At 36.9% G+C, this 22211-nt stretch overlaps 1 protein-coding gene across 1 annotated transcript; it reads left to right on the top strand.

The window, feature by feature from the left end:
• The first annotated feature begins 377 nt into the window (after positions 1-377).
• On the top strand, positions 378-5980 carry LOC120067853 (serine/threonine-protein kinase STN7, chloroplastic). The gene is made up of 10 exons (XM_039019455.1): positions 378-1078; positions 1197-1283; positions 2175-2297; positions 3318-3419; positions 3735-3903; positions 3983-4076; positions 4440-4533; positions 4627-4683; positions 5038-5451; positions 5590-5980. Exons 1-10 carry the CDS (start codon positions 641-643, stop codon positions 5749-5751), a joined length of 1740 nt encoding a protein of 579 aa, XP_038875383.1. The 5' UTR covers positions 378-640; the 3' UTR covers positions 5752-5980.
• Positions 5981-22211: the final 16231 nt, after the last annotated feature.

Raw genomic sequence — 22211 nt, 5'->3', positions numbered from 1 at the left:
TTTTTATGAAATGTCTTATTGCTTACTCGAAAATTACTTTCACAAAATTTTAAGTGAGGCCCATAAACAAATCGTACTAGTTTAGTTTTTTTAGACGGCCAATGAAATATAATTCAATGTATTAAAGATTATATTATTAGCTAGATCAGAAGTTAACATTTATATTATGATCATTACTACCATTATTATTTGAACAAATATGGGTTGAGTGTCAAAAATTTCAACTCTAGAGAAGATAATTTGTGTAGTCCAAACTCCAAAGGGTTGGAGAAGGAAGGACCATAAGAAGTTAGCAACACATAAGCCAAGCGTGGACGCGCATAAGAGTAGACGACACCAAAGTTTAATAATGAACTTGGAAAACGAAGAATACCAAATTACAGATACGCAACTCTGCGTCTCATTCTCATTTGTATTTTGTGGTGTTTATCACTTCTTCAATCCAACCCAGCGATTCACCTCCACATAATCACAAACTACCTGAAAATTATTCAACAAAATAAAAAAAAAAATCCAAAAATGAAATTTCGATACACTTGTGGTCGAAATTCAAATCAAAGCTTAATTCAATCAGCGCCAGTATCTGTTCCCTGGCGTATCCTTTCCCCGTTGCGGATTACCCCTTTCACTCTTTTCATCCATGGCCGCCGTTGCTGCAGCAGGTGGGGTTAGTATTGGAGTGACCAACCTCCAACTGAGCCATTTGAAACAACCCATTTCGCCATTTATCGGGAAGAAGCTCAGCTTCAAACACAAATCGGCCTATCTTTGGAGAGTATCCGTTCAGAATCCCAGAAGGGTACTGGTTTCGGCTCTGGGCGCCGAGCTGATCGATGTGGTTCATAATCTCTTTGTGGGTGTGGGAGTGGGGCTTCCTTGTACGGTGATGGAGTGCGGTGATATCATATACAGAAGCACTTTGCCTAAGTCTAATGGCTTAACCCTCACAATTCCTGGTGCTATTTTGGCTTTGGGCACTCTTTCTTATCTCTGGGCCACTCCTGGAGTGGCTCCTGGCTTCTTTGACATGTTTATTCTTGCATTTGTTGAGAGGATTTTGAGACCCACTTTCAGAAAGGTTTGCCAATGACTAGTTTCTTTTTATATCTGCAATTTTCTTTGGTGACTGATCCTTGTTGAGAATTTTAGTCGTTGAAATGGGAAAACGCTAAGGAAATGAAGTTTTTCATTTGCAGGATGATTTTGTTTTGGGAAAGAAGTTGGGAGAAGGAGCGTTTGGTGTGGTCTATAGAGTGTCACTGGCTAAAAACCCTACAGACAAGGTACACTCGGAGCTTGCCATGTTTTACATCCCTTCTCATTTTAAGTTAATTTGTTCTCTCAGATGATTGTTCTACGAGCACCTTATTTAAGTTAGTCATTATTCTACATTAAGAATGAATTTGAGATGAAATTTAAATTGGACTTTTGAGTGTAGGATATTGAGCAGTTGTTCTGGAGTTGCCACTTTTGCAGTTGATTTGAGGTCGCTTTTGAACTCCTTTGGGGTTTCTTTTGTTCGTAATAGGAATTGAAGATCCATTTTGGAGGAGGTTGTGGTTGTTCCCTCCTTTTAAGGACACGGGGAAATTGTATTTATTTGTTGTTATTTTTTTGATTTTGTGGTGTTATTGAAAGAAATAGTAGGACCTGTAGAGGGGTTGATCGTCTTGAGGCGTTTCTGGAAAATACTAGGTTTTATACTTTCTTGTGGGTGGTGGCTTCTAAGGTCTTCTGTAATTATCAGTTAGGTGCTATTCTTTTGGATTTGAGGCCATTTTTTAGGGTTAGGGGCTCGTCTTGTGTGAATTATTTATTAATTTTATTTTTTGTATGGCCTTGTATATCCTTTCATGTTTCTTAATGAAACTTCGATTTCTTATTAAAAAAAAGAAAAAAGAAAAAAAGAAGAGAGTTTTGACTTTTGAGTGTAGTGCTTTTGGTAAAGCATGGTTCAAGAAAAGTTCTATTGTAATTACCACTTTTAACTATGAAATTATATGCCATGAAAAATTATTACTTGTTTAATGATCATCATCATAATAATTGTTGATTTACGATTTTAGTATTATTTGAGGAAGACATAAGCATAAAATGAATGCTAGCTTTAGCTACTGAATGTGCAAAGAATGCATGTATACATGTGTTAAAACGTCATTTTCTGATTTTACCAGAAGGAAGGTGACCTTGTCTTGAAAAAGGCTACCGAGTATGGTGCAGTTGAAATTTGGATGAACGAGCGAGTTCGACGTGCTTGTGCTAATAGCTGTGCAGACTTTGTGTATGGCTTCCTTGAGGTGTTGCTACATTGGCTTTTATTTTTTTATCACTATTGTTTTTGTTGATGAGAGATAATTTCATTAATGTATGAAATTACAAAATAGGGGGAAAAAGAAACTCCAATCAAAGAAGTTACTATAAACATTTCTAATTGGACAAAGGAGAGAAAATAGAATAGGAAGAGAAGAGAGAATTCACATTACACCAAAAAAGGCAAGATAAAGGACATCATAAAAAAAATGCTATAAGTAGTCTCTTTCGATTCAAAAGTCCTATGCTTTCTTTCTTTTCCATATTGACCACAAAAAAGCCTGAATGAGATTCGTCCATAAAATTTCCTTTTGCAATCTGAATGGATGGCCCAATAAAATAACTTCAAGGAGAATGTAAGGATCCTTTGGAAGGATCACCTATCAATTAAAAGGCTTTCTCACATCGATCCATTGGCTATATTAACCCTTCAAATTTAGGACATCATTTTACTAATTGCCCGTTTCATAGTTATTTTGGGTTTTTAGTGTTTAAAACTAAGTTAGTATACCCGATCATTTCTTAAACATTTGAGGCCTTTCCATTCTTGATCCTCCCGTTTTAGGATTAGGGATGATTTTGCAACACATAGTGTCTATCAACTTTTTAAGATTGAAGACATTTTTCTTTTTTGATCCTCCCATTTTAGGATTAGGGATCCTCACCCTTAGGACTCAAGGATACAATTGCACGACCTATAAAACAGATCCGGTTCCCGAATGCATTTCAGCAACTATTACCTTTTATATTTCCCAATTCCTAGTATTCCAAATATAATATATTGGTAAATTTGAAAAACTAGAAGTAGTTGTAATGGGAAGTCTGTGTTTGTAAAATATGGCTAAGATTTCGATAATGTTTGTAGAAAGGGAAAATCAAATAGTACAGTAGTTATCAAATGTAGCCTAGGACTTCGAAAACTTGCTATTACATAAAATAACAAAATAACCATTATATATTTTGGAGTTATTCTGTTGTTTTAACTATAATGTTGAATTTACTCCCAGAACTCTTCAAAGAAAGGAGATGGTGAATATTGGCTCATATGGAAGTTTGAAGGGGAAGCTACATTGGCAGATTTAATGCAAAGCAAAGAGTTTCCCTATAATGTTGGTACTTTCTCTCGGCTGTTATTTTCTTAGAATGCTGTTGGAACTAATTAGTATGACAATATATGGTTTTTGGAGGTTTCGGAAAACAATTTTTTTCCCCCCTATTGGAGGAGGCTTGGAAGTAAATACTTGAGAATTTTTTCTGTCACATTATGTTTGAGAGTTCATAGTTGTCAATGGAGATTCATTTGTAAAATAAAAAATTCTAGCCAAGTACTTATGGATTTGAATAAGGAGTTAGTTTGATGTAAATCACTGCTGTAACTAAAAACTTTCCAAATTAGATAGCTAAGTGGTGGCTTTGAAAGTCAGGTAGAGAGGATGATTCTCGGCGAGGGGCAGCGGTTGCCCAAAGGGTTGGAAAGGGAGAATAGAATTATTCAGACAATTATGCGACAGCTCTTGTTTGCATTGGATAGTCTTCACTCGACAGGGATTGTGCATAGGGATATCAAGCCACAGAATATCATTTTCTCTGAAGGTTAAAAGCAGCAAATGCAAATAAATATGGCTTAGATTCAAATTCATTTTTCTTATCTCATTTTATTAAACCTGAGCAGGATCTCGCACTTTCAAAATTATTGATCTTGGAGCTGCTGCTGATTTGCGAGTTGGCATTAACTATATTCCAAAGGAGTTTCTATTGGACCCCAGGTATGTTCACAGAACCTATTGGGGCGGAAGGGAAAGATTCTCTGAATTTCTTCGTCATTTTGCAATTGTTTCCTTGTTTCAATAGAAAATGAAACTGGTTCCTGTCGATACTCTTGTATTCTCTCTCTTATTAGCACAAGTTTCTTTTTAGAGAAAAACGAATGTCAGAAAGATACATATAATCATCCTTTGACTGTACTGTCTATTTCACTGATGACACATGATCAATTTTAAAGCAATGCCAATTCCTTTCTAAAAACAAGCATGACTAAACTGGATGGTGGCTAGTCCAAATTATTCATTACTTATATTTTTAGTAGTTTTGGTTTGTTATTACATAAATGTATGGTTCTTCCATTGAAGATATGCTGCCCCAGAGCAATACATCATGAGCACACAAACACCGTCTGCTCCCTCAGCTCCTGTGGCAACTGCACTTTCCCCAGTCCTATGGCAGGTGCAGAATTGTATAACATCCATGTGGCGATGCCAAAATTTCTAAGCTTCATTTATGGTCTTTGACTTTGATGATATGTCATGTCCTTAACAGATGAACCTCCCAGATAGATTTGATATCTACAGTGCCGGTCTCATCTTCTTACAGATGGTAAGTCGATCACTGACTTAACTGTCTAAATTGTTATAATTGTAGTCTACCAACTTTGTTTCTTGTGTTGTGCCTAATTATTTCTTGAAATATAAAAAGTTCCAATGTATGGGCGGATATTAAATATATCACATCAAATGTTGTATGGTTAGTCACTTATCTTGAAGAATTAGTCACAACATAGTAGGTTGATGAAAAATTGAAGTTTTATTAGAAACAAATCGTGAATGCAGGAAATGAACAAATGTAGACAATATTGAGATGTTGATAGATTTCTAGCAAAGAGGTGATGTTTCAACTTCTAGTTGATGCATATCATTTATTTGCGACTTGTAATCGGGTTTCTTCTCACAGGCATTTCCAGCATTACGGACAGACAGCGGCCTGATACAATTCAACCGTCAGTTGAAAAGATGTGACTACGACTTAGTTGCCTGGAGGAAAAGCGTAGAGCCTCGTGCTAGTTCCGACCTAAGGAAGGGCTTTGAATTGTTGAATTTAGATGAAGGAATAGGATGGGAACTCCTGACATCAATGGTTCGATACAAAGCACGACAAAGAACAAGTGCTAAAGCAGCTTTAGCTCACCCATATTTTAACAGGGAAGGTTTATTAGCTCTGTCCTTGGTGCAGAAACTGAGGTTGCAGTTCTTTAGAGCTACACAACAGGACTACACTGAAGCTGCTAATTGGGTCATTCAGCTAATGGCAAAATCAGGAACCGAGCAGGATGGTGGCTTCACTGAAGCTCAGCTTCTTGAGCTCAAAGTCTGTTTATGAAAAATATCTATTTTTTTAATCATTCTTCTGTGAGAAAAATGAAAGAATGTTTTGGAAAGTTTGGTTCTCTCTTCGAGCTTCTCAAATGTAGATTCTGATTGTTGTTGTCTCGTTATGAACTTGCAGGAAATGGAGCCGAAGAAGAAAGCAAGCGCTGAAAGAAATGCTTTGGCTTCGATTCTCAAACTGCAACGGAAGATCTTAAAAACGTTAAATGAAAGCATGGATGAGCTAAGTCGACGAGGCAAGAGCCTGTGGTGGAGTAGGTGGATTCCCAGAGAGGAATGAAGATAGTTTGTATGTATATATTTTGCAAGTTTTCTTCTTTTTCCTTCTTTTGGTTGTAAATTTTGTGTAGTCATTCTAACTAAACACAAGTGAAGATATAGAAGCTGAAATCTAAAAGATACGTACTAGAAGTCTCTCAAACAAGCATGAACTCTTATGACAGTAAAAACATTGATTTTAACTGTATTGTTCGCCAGAATCCTATATATTATAGATAAGTTTTCACTAACAGAGAAGTTTATGCAATTTCTTGGACCATTTTACATGGTCATGTTGGTCAAACTTTATTTTATAGTTCAATTCTATCAAATTGTACCTTGAATTTAAATAAATTGTGAAATTCAAGTCTGTTCCGTAGTGATATTTTTAGTGGTTTAAGTAAGCAGATAGTAAGCGGATCAGACAATAGCTTTCATAGGGTAATAGTAAGCGGGCTAGTCTCCGAAAATGCTCGTTCTTCTAATGTTGGAGCTAGCGTTTTAGCTGCTTGGCCCAAGTATGAGCTTTTGTTATTGCATCAATGTGGTGTGATACTGTTGCTTTTTGTGGTGATTAACAATGACAAAAAGGGAAAGTCTTTGTTTGGATGTTTGAAATTTGAGTCGGCGTCCAGTCCTGGGGGTTGATTTATTTATTTTTTTATTATTATTATTATTTTTTCAATAGGGGCTTAGGGAAAAGGATAGCTTGAATAAGTACCCAAAGGCCATTTTTTAGGGGCTTAGAAAAAAGGAATTGCCAAAACCAGGTTGTAATCGTACAACTAAATTCTATCATTATAACTATCGAAGTCTAATAACTTCTATAATCTAGGAGTATTTTCTCCGACATAATTCTTAATTGAAATGTAGGAAACAGAATTATATTTTAACAGTTTCTAATGACAATGGAAACTTTTAAGATGTCAGAAGAAAAATTGAAATTAAGTCTCTAAGTGAGGTCAATTTTGAACGGATTTTTTTTTTTACATCTTATTTTTGCTATTTTATTATTTCAATTTTATAGGTGTATCTGATATACTTTATGTCTGAAGATGAAGATGAGCGTTTAGGCCACCCTCACCATGATTCCCATCTTTGCTTGCCCACTCTTTGAGATTAGATGCCTAGAAATTTTCCGTCTGATTTCTGATTGTTGATGTTGTTTTTATGATCTTAGCTTTCTTTACCATCACTACAATTTTCTTCTATAAAGTTAAAGAGATGTTTTATGAGCAATGTTTAAAAATTTTTTTGTTGAAGATTTGGAGGCTTTGAAAAGCTACATTCGGGACTGATGAGTTGCATTAGTAAACTTAGTTGTTTTTATCTAATTTTCATTATTTTAATCTTAGAATTATTTGTTGTCTTTAATTAATTTTTAGGTTTTAAATATTAAAATTTATGTCTAGTCAATGTTTATAGAAGAAATGTATTAAATATGGTAGTTGGAAGATGGCTGCTGCCATTAATGGAGTTTACATTAAAAGGTGGTTGGAAGATGAAAGTTGAGAAGAGAACTTTAATCCTTTATTTTGATTTTTGTTTATTTGTATCAAATACATTAGGATCTCTATAAGGCTATATAAAACCTTCTATCCTTCATTTGTAATGAGATTAAGATTTTTATGAACGAAATTTGATTCATATTTGAAACTTTTCCCTTAGAATTTTGCAATTCTTGTCATAGAATGTATGTGAGCTATTCAATCTAACTTTGATCAAGTTGATTGTGGAGTGACTCAATCTAGAACAAGATTTTCCAATCTTGCTTCTAGATCTTCAATCGATAGATAATCTAATTCTAGCATTTTCTCATGTTTGAATTAAATCGTATAGGAAGGTGTTAACTTCTTAGATTCATAGGTTCTTGCTATATAATAGCTTGGGTCTTTAGGATGAGGGTTAGGGCTGCCTTATGTAGTAAAAAGTTTTGCTTTGAAAATAAAATAGATCTACCTTCACTAGCTCTTTCACATAAGCTCACATTTTTAACTTTTCTCTCATTTTTCTCTTTAGACCATAAACTAATCTCGTGCTTTTCTGTAAACCCTCGAGTCTTACTTAAGTGAGTTAGGTCAAACTTAGATAATAAGGAAAATAAGTGGATATTCTAAGGGAGTTTGAGGATGATTAAAAGAGGAGGAAGATACCTAAAGTGTTGAGAATAAGGCTTTTGATGACTAAAAATAAAAATGTAACTAGTTTGGTTATGAAGGGCAAAATTTGGCTAAGTATAAGTGTGCCCATGTTGGATTTTATGTCCTAAAACTCGTAGTTTGTAATATCATATTCATGTTCAATAAAGCTGTTATTGAAAATCTTTAGTAAATTTAAATTCTATATTTATGAATCCAATAAACTAAGGTGTCGAGGCTATTAAGTTTAAGTTTGAACTTTATGTAGTGACATAAATGTGGATCAAGTTCAAATATATATAGCCAAAATGGTCTATAGTATATGAATAAGGTTGGACGCCTTATTCTAGAGACACTATGGATGCGGCCCATTTTGTAGTTAGTACAAACAATATGATCCTAAACCGTACATGTGGAGACTTGAAAATGGGGCATCCTATATAAGGAGTTTACATAAGATTGAACTATGAAATAATCACTTTTATGTTCTAAATGCCGTTTAATGTATAAAACTGACTATTTTGTTAATTGATGACCTAGGTAAATTAATTTTAATCCTGAGCTAACTATGAACTTCTGTTCACTCGGAATTATCCTTAGATTGCATAGGTGAGAGCAGTTCATTATCGCTGGCCCAATAAGCTTCCCATTTCAGGGGTAAGATCAGGTGGATAGCTAGGAACATAGGGTGCAAGACAGAATTCACTCCTATAGGGATAATAGATAGGTTGTTCTCTTTAGTACTGAATCCAGGTCTTGAACAAGGGACCCCACCCTCTCATTCGCCCGAGAAGGGTTCGGCTTATAGGTTGGACCTTAAACCAATTGTTCATCAGAGGATTAGTGGAACTTAAGGAATAAGATGTAGTCTCGGGGGTAAAACGGTTTTTATGACCCAGCCGAGATTACGAACAACCTGTGAAGGATTAACTTACTAATCATGTTTATATCATATAGACACAAATATATCTATAGTGAGGGGAGTGCAACTACGGGACTATAATGGAATGACCCGTTAGTTAACGAATGTTGATTAGCTCCATCTAAAGAGTTTAGCCAGCTAATCTCGGATCGTTGGAGCCCATGATCTATAGGTCCATTAGGTTCCCCTACTAGCTCATATGGAATGAAACCTTAGAACAGTGTGATAGAATAATTCGAATTGTTCGAATTAGGTGAAGAAGAGAAGAAACCGACAAGTAATATGTGATATCATGGTCGGTTTTTCAGTTTAGAGATATAACTTTAATATTTAAATATCAAGAATATGAATACGTTCATATTCGGAAGCTCGAAAATAATGGAAATGGTCAAGATGTAAAAAGTCAAAGAGTTGACTTTTGACTTTGAAAAGTCAAACTTTTGACCGACCTTATATTCAATTGTGATTTGAATTTCGAGATAATGAATGCGGATTCGTGCTCGGGAGGTCAAAATTAGTCAACATGAAAAAAAATCATAAAAAGTCAAAATGTTGACTTTTTGGTCAAAGTTTAACTTTGACCAAATGACTATTTTGCCCTTTGACTAAAGTTAGTGGGAAAATCCAAACATTTGTTGGATTAATTCTACTAACAAAATAGTGGGCTAGGTGTTGGCTTATAGTGGAGACATTAAGCCCACTTAGATAGTGGATTCTAGGTGTTGGGATTTTGTGAAGTTTTTCATGCAATTTTGCATGACCCCTTTCTATAAATATGGGCTTGTGATTTTGGATTAAAAACTTTTGGACTTTTTGCCAAAATAGTTTTCTAAAATGTTGGCTAAAAAAAAACTCAATCCCAACCCAAAATCCCTTATTCTATTTCCATCTCTTTCTCTCTCTCGGGTTCTTCATCCATCGGTCCCACAACCCGGTTCTGAGTCAGAGAATAGTAGGTCAGCTCTAGTGGTTTCCAGTTCGTGTTCGAGCGGAAGATAGACGAGTTTCGGGAGCTTCAAAGGTATTATTTCAAAATAACCCTAATTAATTCATTTTAGGGTTGCATGTTTAATTTGGGCAATTAGAGTAAAATCGATTCTTATTTCCACTACACATGTCGATTTTTCCGTCATGTAATATCAGAGCATGTTTTAATTTTACTCAATTGCATGTGGTGGGTATCAATTTATTAGATAAAATTGAGATTGGAAACTAAAATGGTTTTTAGGTTTTGGCAATTAAATTAAGTTTTTTTTTGTAGTATTAATTTGCAATTGCTCACATGTTTATGAGCATTAATGTGTGAAAAAGGGTCTGTAAATTTTCTAGAGCCATTAGAGTTAAAATTAGGATGTAATTGCTCGGTTCAGGGAAAGAGGACAACTTCAAAATGAAGAAAAAAAAAAAGCTCACAGACCCGGTTTTGGCCACCAGACCCGCCAGATTGCTCCCAGACCCCACCCGAGAGAAGGCTCCGACCTAGATTGCTCGCACGCTGCCCCGCTCAGATCCGACTAACGCAATCCGCACGCCGTGCGCCGACCCGGTTCGTGCCCGCCTACTCGCGCCCGCTCCGCCTCTGTTGACCCGCCCGCTTCCGTTGACTACACCAGCAAACGTTGACCGACCGGTCCAAACGGTCTGGACTAGTCCAGTTGAACCGGTTTGACCGGTTCAACCTAGTTTTTGGATTTTTTGGGCCGATTCGAGTGTTTGAAGCTAGTTCAAGAGCGATTTTATGTACTACACCAAATTATTATTATAATAATTTAGTTGTTAGCTTAATTTAAGAGCCAAAATCAATCCATTTTAGGGTGTTTAATTAATTATGCATGTTGATGTATGTTTTAATTAAATTTTGAATCTTGTTGTGCATATAGTATGCCTCAAATGCTAATCGAATGAAGCATATGATCGATGGGTCAAAGCCAATGAAAAAGCCCGTGTTTACATTCTTGCCAGCATGTCTGATGTTTTGGCAAAGAAACATGAATCCTTAGCTACGACTAAAGAGATAATAGATTCATTAAGAGAAATGTTTGGGAAACCATCATGGTCCCTTAGACACGAGGAAATTAAGCACATTTACACAAAGCGGATGAAGGAGGGGACCTCTGTTAGAGAACATATCCTGGACATGATGATGTACTTCAATATCGCTGAAGTAAATAACAGACCCATTGATGAGGCTAACCAGGTTAGCTTTATCTTACAATCTCTTCCGAAGAGTTTTATACCTTTTGAGACAAATACGTCTTTAAATAAGATAGAATTTTACCTCACTACCCTTCTTAACGAGCTCCAACGATTCCAAAACCTTACTTTAGGTAAGGGGAAGGAAGTGGAAGCAAATGTTGCTACTACTAAGAAAAAATTTATAAGAGAATCGTCCTCTAAAAATAAAGCTGGACCCTCTAAAGCTCAAATGAAAAAGAAGGGAAAAGAGCAAGCTCCCAAGATAAAAAAGGGAAAGAAGGATACAGATAAAGGAAAATGTTTCCACTGCAACCAAAACGGGTATTGGAAGAGAAATTGTCCAAAGTACCTTGTAGAGAAGAAAGCTGAGAAAATGGCACAAGGTAAATATGATTTACTGGTCGTTGAAACATGTTTAGTGGAATATGATACTTCAACCTGGATCTAGATTCAGGAGCCAGTAATCATATTTGTTTCTCGTTTCAGGAAACTAGTTCTTGAAAAAAGCTTGAAGAAGGTGAGATAACCTTCAGTGTTGGAACAGGAGAGGTTGTCTCAGCTGAAGCAGTGGGAGATCTAAAGTTGTTTTTTGAAGATAGATATCTAGTACTTAAAATTTTTTTGTATGCACCTCTTATGAAGAGGAATTTGATATCTATCGCTTGTATTATAGAACAATTATATACAATATCTTTTAATATAAATGAAGCGTTCATTTTTTGTAAAGGTATTCAAATTTGTTCTGCTACACTTGAAGACAACTTATATAATTAAGACCAACTAGAGAAAATTTTGTTTTAAATATTGAAATGTTTAGAACATTAGAAACTCATAATAAAAAAACAAAAGGTTTCTTCCAACGCCTATCTATGGCATCTAAGACTTGTTCAGATAAATCTCAATAGGATTGGGAGATTGGTCAAGAGTGGATTTTTAAGTCAGTTAGAAGATAACTCTTTACCTCCATGTGAATCCTGTCTTGAAGGAAAGATGACCAAGAGATCTTTTACTGGAAAAGGTCTCAGAGCCGAAGTACCTTTAGAGCTCGTACATTTGGACCTTTGTGGACCAATGAATGTCAAGGCTCAAGGTGGGTATGAATATTTCATCAATTTTATTGATGATTATTCAAGGTATGGTCATGTTTACCTGCTTCATCACAAGTCTGATTCTCTTGAAAAGTTCAAAGAATATAAGGCTGAAGTTGAGAATGAATTAGGTAAAATAATAAAGACACTTCGATCAGATCAAGGTGGAGAGTATATGGACATACGATTCCAAGACTATTTGATAGAAAATGGGATCCAGTCATAACTCTCTGCACCTAGTACGCCTCAGCAGAACGGTGTGTCAGAAAGAAGAAACTGAACCTTATTAGATATGGTCTATGATGAGCTATGCTCAATTGCCTGATTCCTTTTGGGAATATACACTTGAATCCGCTGTCCATATTTTGAACAACGTTCCCTCTAAAAGTGTTTCAGAAACACCTTATGAGCTATGAAAATGGCATAAAATTAGTTTACGTCACTTTAGAATTTGGGGTTGCCTAGCATATGTGTTGGTACAAAATCCCAAGAAATTGGAATATCGTTCAAAGTTATGCCTATTTGTAGGTTATCCAAAGGAAACAAGGGGTGGTTTGTTTTATCATCCTCAAGAAAACAAGGTATTTGTATCAACAAATACCACATTCCTAGAGGAAGTCCACATTAGAAATCATCAACCAAGCAGTAAAATAGTGTTGAAAGAAATTTCAAAAGACGCTACAGAAAGAGCTAGTTCATCTACTAAAGTAGTAGATAAAACTTGTACATCTGGTCAGTCACATCATTCTCAAGAATTGAGAATGCCTCGACGTAGTGGGAGGGTTGTTCATCAGCCTGACCGTTGCTTGGGTTTAACAGAACATAAGTCGTCATACCTGATGATGGCATAGAGGATCCATCGACCTATAAACAGGCGATGAAAGATGTGAACTATGATCAATGGGTCAAAGCCATGGACCTCGAAATGGAGTCTATGTACTTTTCTGTCTGGAAACTTGTAGATCAACCAAATGATGTAAAACCAATTGGTCGTAAGTGGATCTACAAGAGAAAACGAGACCAAGCCGGTAAAGTACAGATTTTTAAGGCTCGACTTGTGGCAAAGGGTTATACCCAGAGAGAAAGAGAGTGGACTATAAAGAAACTTTCTCTCTCATTGTCATGCTTAAGTCGATTAGAATACTCTTATCCATTGCCACTTTTATGACTATGAAATTTGGCAGATGGATGTCAAGACAGCCTTTCTAAATGGTGATCTTGAAGAGAGTATCTATATGGCTCAACTAGAAGGGTTTATTGTACAGGGTCAAGAACAAAAGGTTTATAAGCTTCAAAAATCCATTTATGGGTTGAAACAAGCATCTAGATCCTGGAATATAAGGTTTGATACTGCGATCAAATCTTATGGCTTTGAACAGAATATTGACGAGCCTTGTGTTTACAAAAAGATCGTCAATTCTACTATAACGTTCTTAGTTTTATATGTCGATGATATTCTACTCATTGGGAATGATGTAGGATATCTTACTGACGTCAAACAATGGCTAGATACACAATTCCAAATGAAAGAATTAGGACATGCGCAGTATATTCTTGGGATCCAAATTGTTCGGAATCGCAAGAATAGGACACTAGCCATGTCTCAAGCATCTTATATAGACAAAATGTTCTCTAGATATAAAATTCAAAATTCCAAAAAGGGTCTGTTGCCTTTCAGACATGGAATTCATCTATCGAAAGAAAAATGTCCTAAGACACTTCAAAAAGTTGAGGATATGAGAAATATTCCTTATGCCTCTGCATTTGGAAGCCTGATGTATGCAATGTTATGTACTAGACCTGACATATGCTACTCAGTAGGGATCGTCAGTAGATACCAGTCTAATCCTGGATGTGATCATTGGACTGTCGTTAAGAACATCTTAAAGTATCTCAGGAGAACTAGGGACTACATGCTCGTGTATAGTGCTAAGGATTTGATCCTTACTGGATACATTGACTCTGATTTCCAAACTGATAAAGATGCTAGAAAGTCTACATCTGAATCAGTGTTCACTCTTAACGAAAGAACAGTAGTGTGGAGAAGTGTAAAATAGACCTGTATAGCTGACTCCACAATGGAAGCTGAATATGTAGCTGCTTGCGAAGCAGCAAAAGAAGCAATATGGCTGAGGAAATTCTTGATAGATTTGGAAGTTCTTCCAAATATGCATCTACCCATCACCTTGTATTGTGACAACAGCGGTGCAGTTGCAAATTCAAAAGAACATTGAAGCCATAAATGGGGAAAGCACATCGAATGCAAGTACCACCTTATTTGGGAAATTGTACACCGTGGTGACGGTGTAGTGACCCAGATACCTTATGAGCAAAACATTGCTGATCCTTTTACAAAAACCCTCACTGCTAAAGTTTTTAAGGGTCACTTACAGATTTTAGGTCTACGGTGTTTTTCTAAACTAGAATAAGTGAGAGATTATGTTAGGCGTGAATGCCCTAGTTTATTGTATTCATATGTTTATTGTACTCATATGTAATATTAATTGCTCACAGTTAAATTCAGCATCGTTTGATCCTACTAGGAGTTTTAGTCCAAGTGGGAGTTTGTTGGATTTTATGTCATAAAACTCGTAGTTTGTTAATATTCTTGTTCAATAAAGCTGTTATTGAAAATCTTTAGTAAATTTAAATTCTATATTCCTGAATCCAATAAACTAAGGTTCCGAGGCTATTAAGTTTAAGTTTGAACTTTATGTAGTGACATAAATGTGGATCAAGTTTAAATATATATAGCCAAAATGATCTATAGTATATGAATAAAGTTGGGCACCTTATTCTGAGGACACTATGGATGCGACCAATTTTGTAGTTAGTACAAACAATGTGATCCTAAGCCATTCATGTGGAGACATGAAAATGGGGGCATCCTATATAAAGAGTTTACATAAGACTGGACCATGGAATAGTCACTTTTACGTTCTAAATGTCGTTTAATGTATAAAACTAACTATTTCGTTAATTGATGACCTAGGTAACTTAATCTTAATCCTAAGCTACCTATGAACTCCTGTTCACTCGGAATTATCCTTAGATCAACATAGGTGAGGACAGCTCATTATCGCTGGCCCAATAAGCTTCCCATTTTAAGGGTAAGATCAAGTGGATACCTGGGAATATAGGGTGCAAGATAGAATTCACTCCTACCCGTTATAGGGATAGTAAATAGATTGTTCCTTTTTGTACTAAATCCAAGTCTTGAACAAGGGGCCCCACCCTCTCATTGGCTCGAGAGGGGTTCGGTTTATAGGTTGGACCTTAAACCAATTATTCATTAGAGAATTAGTGGAACTTAAGGAATAAGATGTAGTCTCGGGGGTAAAACGGTTTTTATGACCCAACCGAGATTACGAACAACCTGTGGAGGATTAACTTACTAATCATGGTTATATCATATGGACACAAATATATCTACAGTGAGGGGAGTGCAACTACGGGACTATAGTGGAATGACCCGTTAGTTAGCGAATGTTGATTAGCTCCGTCTAAAGAGTTTAGCCAGCAAGTCTCGAATCGTTGGAGCCCATGATCTATAGGTCCGTTAGGTTCCCCCCTAGCTCATATGGAATAAACTTAGAACAGTGTGATAGAATAGTTCGAATTGTTCGAATTAGGTAAAGAGAGAGAAATCGACAAGTATATGTCATATCATAGTTGGTTTTTCAGTTTAAAGATACAACTTTAATATTTAAATGTGATTTAAATATCAAGAATATGAATACGTTCATATTCGGAAGCTCGAAAATAATAGAAATGGTCAAAGATGTAAAAAATCAAAGAGTTGACTTTTGACTTTGAAAAGTCAAACTTTGGCCGACCTAATATTCAATTGTAATTTGAATTTCGAGATAATGAATGCGGATTTGTGCTCAGGAGGTCAAAACTAATCAACATGAAAAAAATCATAAAAAGTCAAAATGTTGACTTTTTGGTCAAAGTTTGACTTTGACCAAATGACTATTTTGTCCTTTGACTAAAGTTAGTGGGAAATTCCAAACTTTTGTTGGACTAACAAAATAGTGGGCTAGGTGTTGGTTTATAGTGGAGACATTAAGCCCACTTAGATAGTGGATTCTAGGTGTTAGGATTTTGTGAAGTTTTTTCATGCAATTTTGCATGGCCCTTTTCTATAAATATGGGCTTGTAATTTTAGATTAAAAACTTTTGGACTTTTTGCCAAAATAGTTTCCATTCTTCTATTTCCATCTCTTTCTCTCTCTTGGGTTCTTCATCCATCGGGTCCTATAACCCGGTTCTGAGTCCAGAGGATAGTAGGTCAGCTCTAGTGGTTGTCCGGTTCGTGTTCAAGCCGAGATAGATGAGTTTCAGGAGCTTCAAAGGTATTATTTCAAAATAACCCTAAATAATTCATTTAAGGTTGTATGTTTAATTTGGGCAATTAGAGTAAAATTGATTTTTATTTCTGCTGCGCATGTCGATTTTTCCATCAGCCCATGCATTGAAGAGTGGTGCCTAGTGTGCGGCAACCATGATTCATGGTGGTTAGGTAGCGCAAATGTAGGTGTTGAGGATGGGGAGGGCATGGCTAAGGGTTGGCCAAGGATGAAGAGAACGTCTTACATTGAAGCCATGTGTTGGCCAAGCCATGTTGAGGTTAAGACACATTGACGCACGAAAAGAATGGACTTAGGCGAGCAGACTTGTGCATTGATGTGCATAGGCTAGGCAAGGTATGCATGGAGAAAGGCGATGACACTAGGCATTGGGCACAAAGGCATATGCTGGCCTAATAGGGTATGCGCCAAGGAAAACTAGGCATTGGAAGGAGTGTGCGGTCATTTAGACTATGCATTGGTCTTGAGGTTAGGTGTGGATGCAAGGTGGGTTATGCGGCCAAGACAAGGCTATGCGTCCAAGTGAGGTTAGATGTTGGATGAGCTATGCAACCAAGAGAAGTGTTAGGAGTTCAATTGGGGCTATGCATTGACAAGGTGGATGCGGCCAAGAAGGGCTATACGGCCAAGAGGTGATGCATTGAGTTAAGCAAACTTGGGGAGCAAGGTTAGGTTGACAGTAATCGGGGAAAGTGGCTAAATCTAGTGAAGTTTGGGGTTGAAGCAAGGATGAGGTGGGCACACCACAAGACATGCAAAGGGAGACTATGTGTTGGCTTAAGAGGATGAGGACACTTCAACCACATGCAAGAAAGAGGTGTTAAGTGGGAGGTGTTGGCACTTGCATGGTGAGGGAATCTGAACATGCAAACCTGAAGAAGTGTCAAGAAGAGGTGGTCTTGGGGCTTCTATAAATATGGCTTCTCGGGGCTGGTGGTTCTCACAATTCACTCGTGCAATTCAAGTAGAATTTGTGTGAAACTGTTAAGAGGAGAGTGTAGTTGGTGAACCTAGGTTTTTGTCTAATTTGGAGTAGTGAAGAGTGAGGAATTCACAGTGTAAGGCACAAGGCACAGTTGGTCACACAAGGTAGGCACCATCGCATACACCCACGCTTGGAGCCCAGTGTAGGCACGCGCACGCCCACCACAAAGTGCGCACACGCCCACCGCAAAGCGCGCACACGCCCACCGTAAAGCGCACACATGTCCATCGTAGATGCGTGCATGCCCATCGCAAGGCGCGCCCCCTGGATGATACAGACGCCCATCAACACGCACGACTGAGCGACCCAGTGCACACCCGTGTAGCGCACACAGCTCAGCACATCGCGCACGCGCTGTCCTACGCCTATGTTATGCCATGCCTGTGTGAGGATTGTCGCCCAGCTACGCCTAACCCAACACGCTGACTGCCGCTGACACCACCAGATTACCTAAATAACCTCAAAAGTTGTGTTTTTGGGCATTAGACCTATTTTTTTAGGTAATTAGAAGTGGGTAAGCTACTTATTTCAATTCAAGGATATATTTAAAGCTAAAATTGATTTATTTGAGGAATTTCGAGCTAATTTAGGAATTCTTTGAAAATAAGTAGAACTCAAGAAAACTGGACCAAGGGTTGCTCTAAGAGACTGTAAAGGAAATTAACAAGAGGACTGTGAGTGGTTTTCTATTTTTCGTATGTTTGGATTATAAGGTTTGAAAATTTGAATGATTGAAAAATGTGTTTTTCTGGATTTTATTTGTTGATTTGATTCTTGATGTTTTGCATAACATGTTGCATTGGAAACTGGGATTATGCCCTGGGAAATTGTTAGCGTGTCTCAAGCACGTCTAATAGAAAATTGTCAACTTGTGCACATTTGGCGGCTATAAGGGTACTGGGATTGTTTCCTCAACATTCATATCGGGAAATTCATGGGAATACCTGAAAAATATATGATCACGCTTGGGGTAGCCAATTATCAGGTTGGAAGAGTTACATTCTTATGTGTTATGATTGCTTGATAGTGAAATTGGTTTCCAAAAATGAATTTCTAGAACAAACGTATTTTCTTATAAAATATACCACTCACAGGGCTTTTAGCTCACGTTTTCCAATGTTTTATTTCCCCCTAGGTAGCGGAATAAAAGAACGTTCTGAAAAGCCATTCAAGGTCTGGATTGCCGATTGCCACTCTCTCACGAAGCGAAACCTCAAATTTGGTTACTATTAAAAGTCATTAGGATTAATGAAATTTGGAAATGTATTTAGAATGAACACTTGTAATTGCTATTAAAAGTTAATTAAATTATGCATGTTAGTATCTGATGTGTTAGTTAAGGTTGGACAGTTAATATCACATGGGTGGTGTTAACTGTCTTCACATCTCTTTTCGAGTTTGGGTAATAGAACTCGGGAGGGGGTGTGTATCAAATCTCGCACCAGATTACCCTCCTAACTTGGATGGAATGGTGACTGCAGCAGTTACCAACCCTTTTGCTGGCACTTACTGCCTATTTTACCTGTTAAATCTTACTCAAACCTTGAACACATACATATTAACTCAGAACTTAACACATTTACATTATAGGGTTTCGCAGCATTGTTTATACATAGATAATACAACCTAGTGAGCCCCATCAAGAATACTAGTCACTAGATAGATGCATGTGTACTAACTAATACAGGTCTTCAATTACACTTCCTTCAACCTGTGTCTTGAGTGGCAGAGTAGCAGCAGAAAAGTCTTTTGGGAACTGACTGCTACTTGAAAAGGAAAACATTTAAAAATGTGAACTAGAAGCCCAGTGAGTGACTTAATAAAAATATAAATCTCATGCTTTAAACCAAAAGCTTGAAAACATAATACTGAAACTAGAATATACCAAGCAAACATGTACATAAAACCTTTAAAACCACCATTTAAACATCAATGTTCCTTAGTTGAGAACGAGCATACATCGCTCTAGCTCCCAACGTCTGTTACTAATCAAGAGACCCATACTTTGGCCTCCCTTTGCTGGTATATAGCCTAGGAGACCCATACTTCGACCTTTCTTTATCCTTAGTCGAGAGTGAACTACTAGATCTAACCCTCAATGTCAACCTTAGTTGGGGAGAACCCTTTTGCTCAATCCCCCAATGTCAATCTTAGTCGGGGAGAACCCTTTTGCTCAATCCCTCAACGACAACCTTAGTTGGGGAGAACCCTTTTGCTCAATCCCTCAACGTCAACCTTAGTCGGGGAGAACCCTTTTGCTCAATCCCTTAACGTCAACCTTAGTCAGGGAGAACCCTTTTGCTCAATCCCTCAACGTCAATCTTAGTTGGGGAGAACCCTTTTGCTCAATCCCTCGACGTCGTATTACCAACGTGCATGTGGTGTTTTCTATGTACTGTCAACACCTTCGGTATATTTATTCAGATACCTTCCTTACCTTCAGTATCTGGCTCACTTAAGTTATCAAGTTCTTGAAGAGCATTAAAAGAATAGTTTTCAAATATAACATAGAAAACTTTTTAGGATACCTTCCTTACCTTCAGTATCCCTTTTCATTTTGTTTAGGAATACCAACGCATGTAGTTTGACAACCTTAGGTATTTAAAACATAGTACATCAAGCTTCATTCAACCTTAGCTTTAATGCTAACGCATGCTTCATACTTTGTGAAATAAGTTGGCTTAAAACATACTGAACCAGCTTGTAAAAACCACTAGCATGCGTTAGACATGGAAAACATACTTGGAAAACCCATACACTAGTAAACATCATGAAAATGGAGTTACTAAGACATGCTAAAAGTATTTGGACAAGATAACATATTTAACTCATGTCAATTCCATGGAAAACATGTTTTACTTAGCATGAGAAATAGTTTCACAAATACGTTGCTTGGCATTTCATTTAAACACTTAGCATGAGGAATATCTTCAAAGAAATCATAGTTTCTAACACTTAGCATGAGAAATAAATTCAAGGAAATCATAGTTTCTAAACCATTAAAACAATAAATCATCACATAGTCACTCACAGCTCGTTGGCCTTTTAACGAGTTATACGCCTCTCCTAGCTCTTCTTTGTTTGAAAGGACATAATTCCCGGTTAACTACTTAGAATTCTTAGCAAAATACCTTAAATAGTTCATTTACTAATGGAACTTTCATCATCAAAGACAGCTTTACTAGCGAGATCCTCCTCATAAATGAGATCCTCATGAGTGAGATCCTCCTCATGAGTGAGACCAGTGAGATCCTCATGAGCAAGATCCTCCTCATGAGCGAGATCAGCGAGATCCTCATGAGTGAGATCAAGTTTTTTTCCTGGCAACCTTTCATCCTAGCAATACTAACCTTACCAACAATATTCAGCCCAATTTCTAGCGAGATTTCCCTCTAGAGTGAGATCCTCAGCACAAAATTAGCGAGATTTCCTTCATTAGTGAGATCCTCATTCTCCATATGAGCTATTTGCTTGTTCTTCCCAAGCAACGGTCTGCTTATGCCCAGCTTCTCTATTACAATTTCAAAAATTCATAACTCAAAATCCAGTTCTCTTTTGAAAAAACTTCCTTTATTAAACATGTTTAAAATTGAGTTAAATTTCTTACCTTAAAATTTCAGCCAAAAATTCCTTATAAGTCCAAGAGCTTCCAATAATCATCTCAGGCATTGATTAACCCAAGATTCAGCTCTTCTATAATTTCATCACTTTTTATTCTTCTTCTCCTGTAATCTTTCTCTAGCAAGATAACCTTGAAAACTAGATTCTCCTAGCTTTCAAATGACACCAATTTCACTAAATTTGCTCATGTAGATTGTCGAAACCAAGCTTTCGAAGTTCCTTTTTCTTTTAATCTTCCTGCTGCCTCCCGAATTCAAGGATTAACCGCCACGTGCCAAACCAATAAGTGAGTTTCCTTATTTAATATGTTTTTCTTTTCCTTTCTCCACAACTTCTATAACTAACATGAATTTTCACTTATTAAATATTTAATATATCATTCATTTTAGCTAAACATACTTGTTTAGGAACTTAGAATTCGGGGTTTACACTTAGCTACACAAGAGCTTATTTCTTCTTGCTTCCATCATCTAACCCTCCTAAAACATGGCTTCATTTAACTCACTAGAAGACATCACATTACTACTTAAAATAGTTAGGGTTCAAATTTTACAGTGTGACAAGTTGGTATCAGAGCATAAGGTTCTAGAAAAACCTTGAGAATAAAAATTAGTATAGGTTTATAGGTTTTGGCTAGCTCATAACAGGCATGGGAGAGGGTCACAGGAAACCCTGGGAACAATAGAAGTTAGCTACAATTTAGAATATAACGTAAAAATGATTTTCAGTATAGGAATATGTATCTGAGTGGCAGACCTTGGTGGTGGCAAGATTCTAGAACAAGTGACGCTACCTGTAGCACTGACTCTAGGGGAAATAAAGGAAACATTGAAATTAACAACCCTTACTTAGACATTAATTTGGGATACCAGATCATTAACCCAGGAGTAAATACACCAAGATTCAGTAAGGAATCTGAATGTCCGAATTGTGGGAAAAATCATCAAAGCCCATTTTTGTTAGGAACAAGCATATGTTATGGTTGTGGTCGACAGGGCCACTTTAGGAATAATTACGTATACTTCCAATAGAAGACTAGGAAAAGACAAGAACAAATTATGAGAGAAAACCAACTACAACAAGTTGCACCCGTAAACAGTAGGTATGAAAAAAAAAAAAAGACTCACACATCAGGAAGTTCTGGCCAGTCGAGAGGCTC

The sequence above is a fragment of the Benincasa hispida genome, chromosome 12 (genome assembly GCF_009727055.1).
Source record: "Benincasa hispida cultivar B227 chromosome 12, ASM972705v1, whole genome shotgun sequence".
NCBI classification, from domain to species: Eukaryota; Viridiplantae; Streptophyta; class Magnoliopsida; order Cucurbitales; family Cucurbitaceae; genus Benincasa; species Benincasa hispida.
This window is presented reverse-complemented; position numbering and strand designations above follow the sequence as displayed.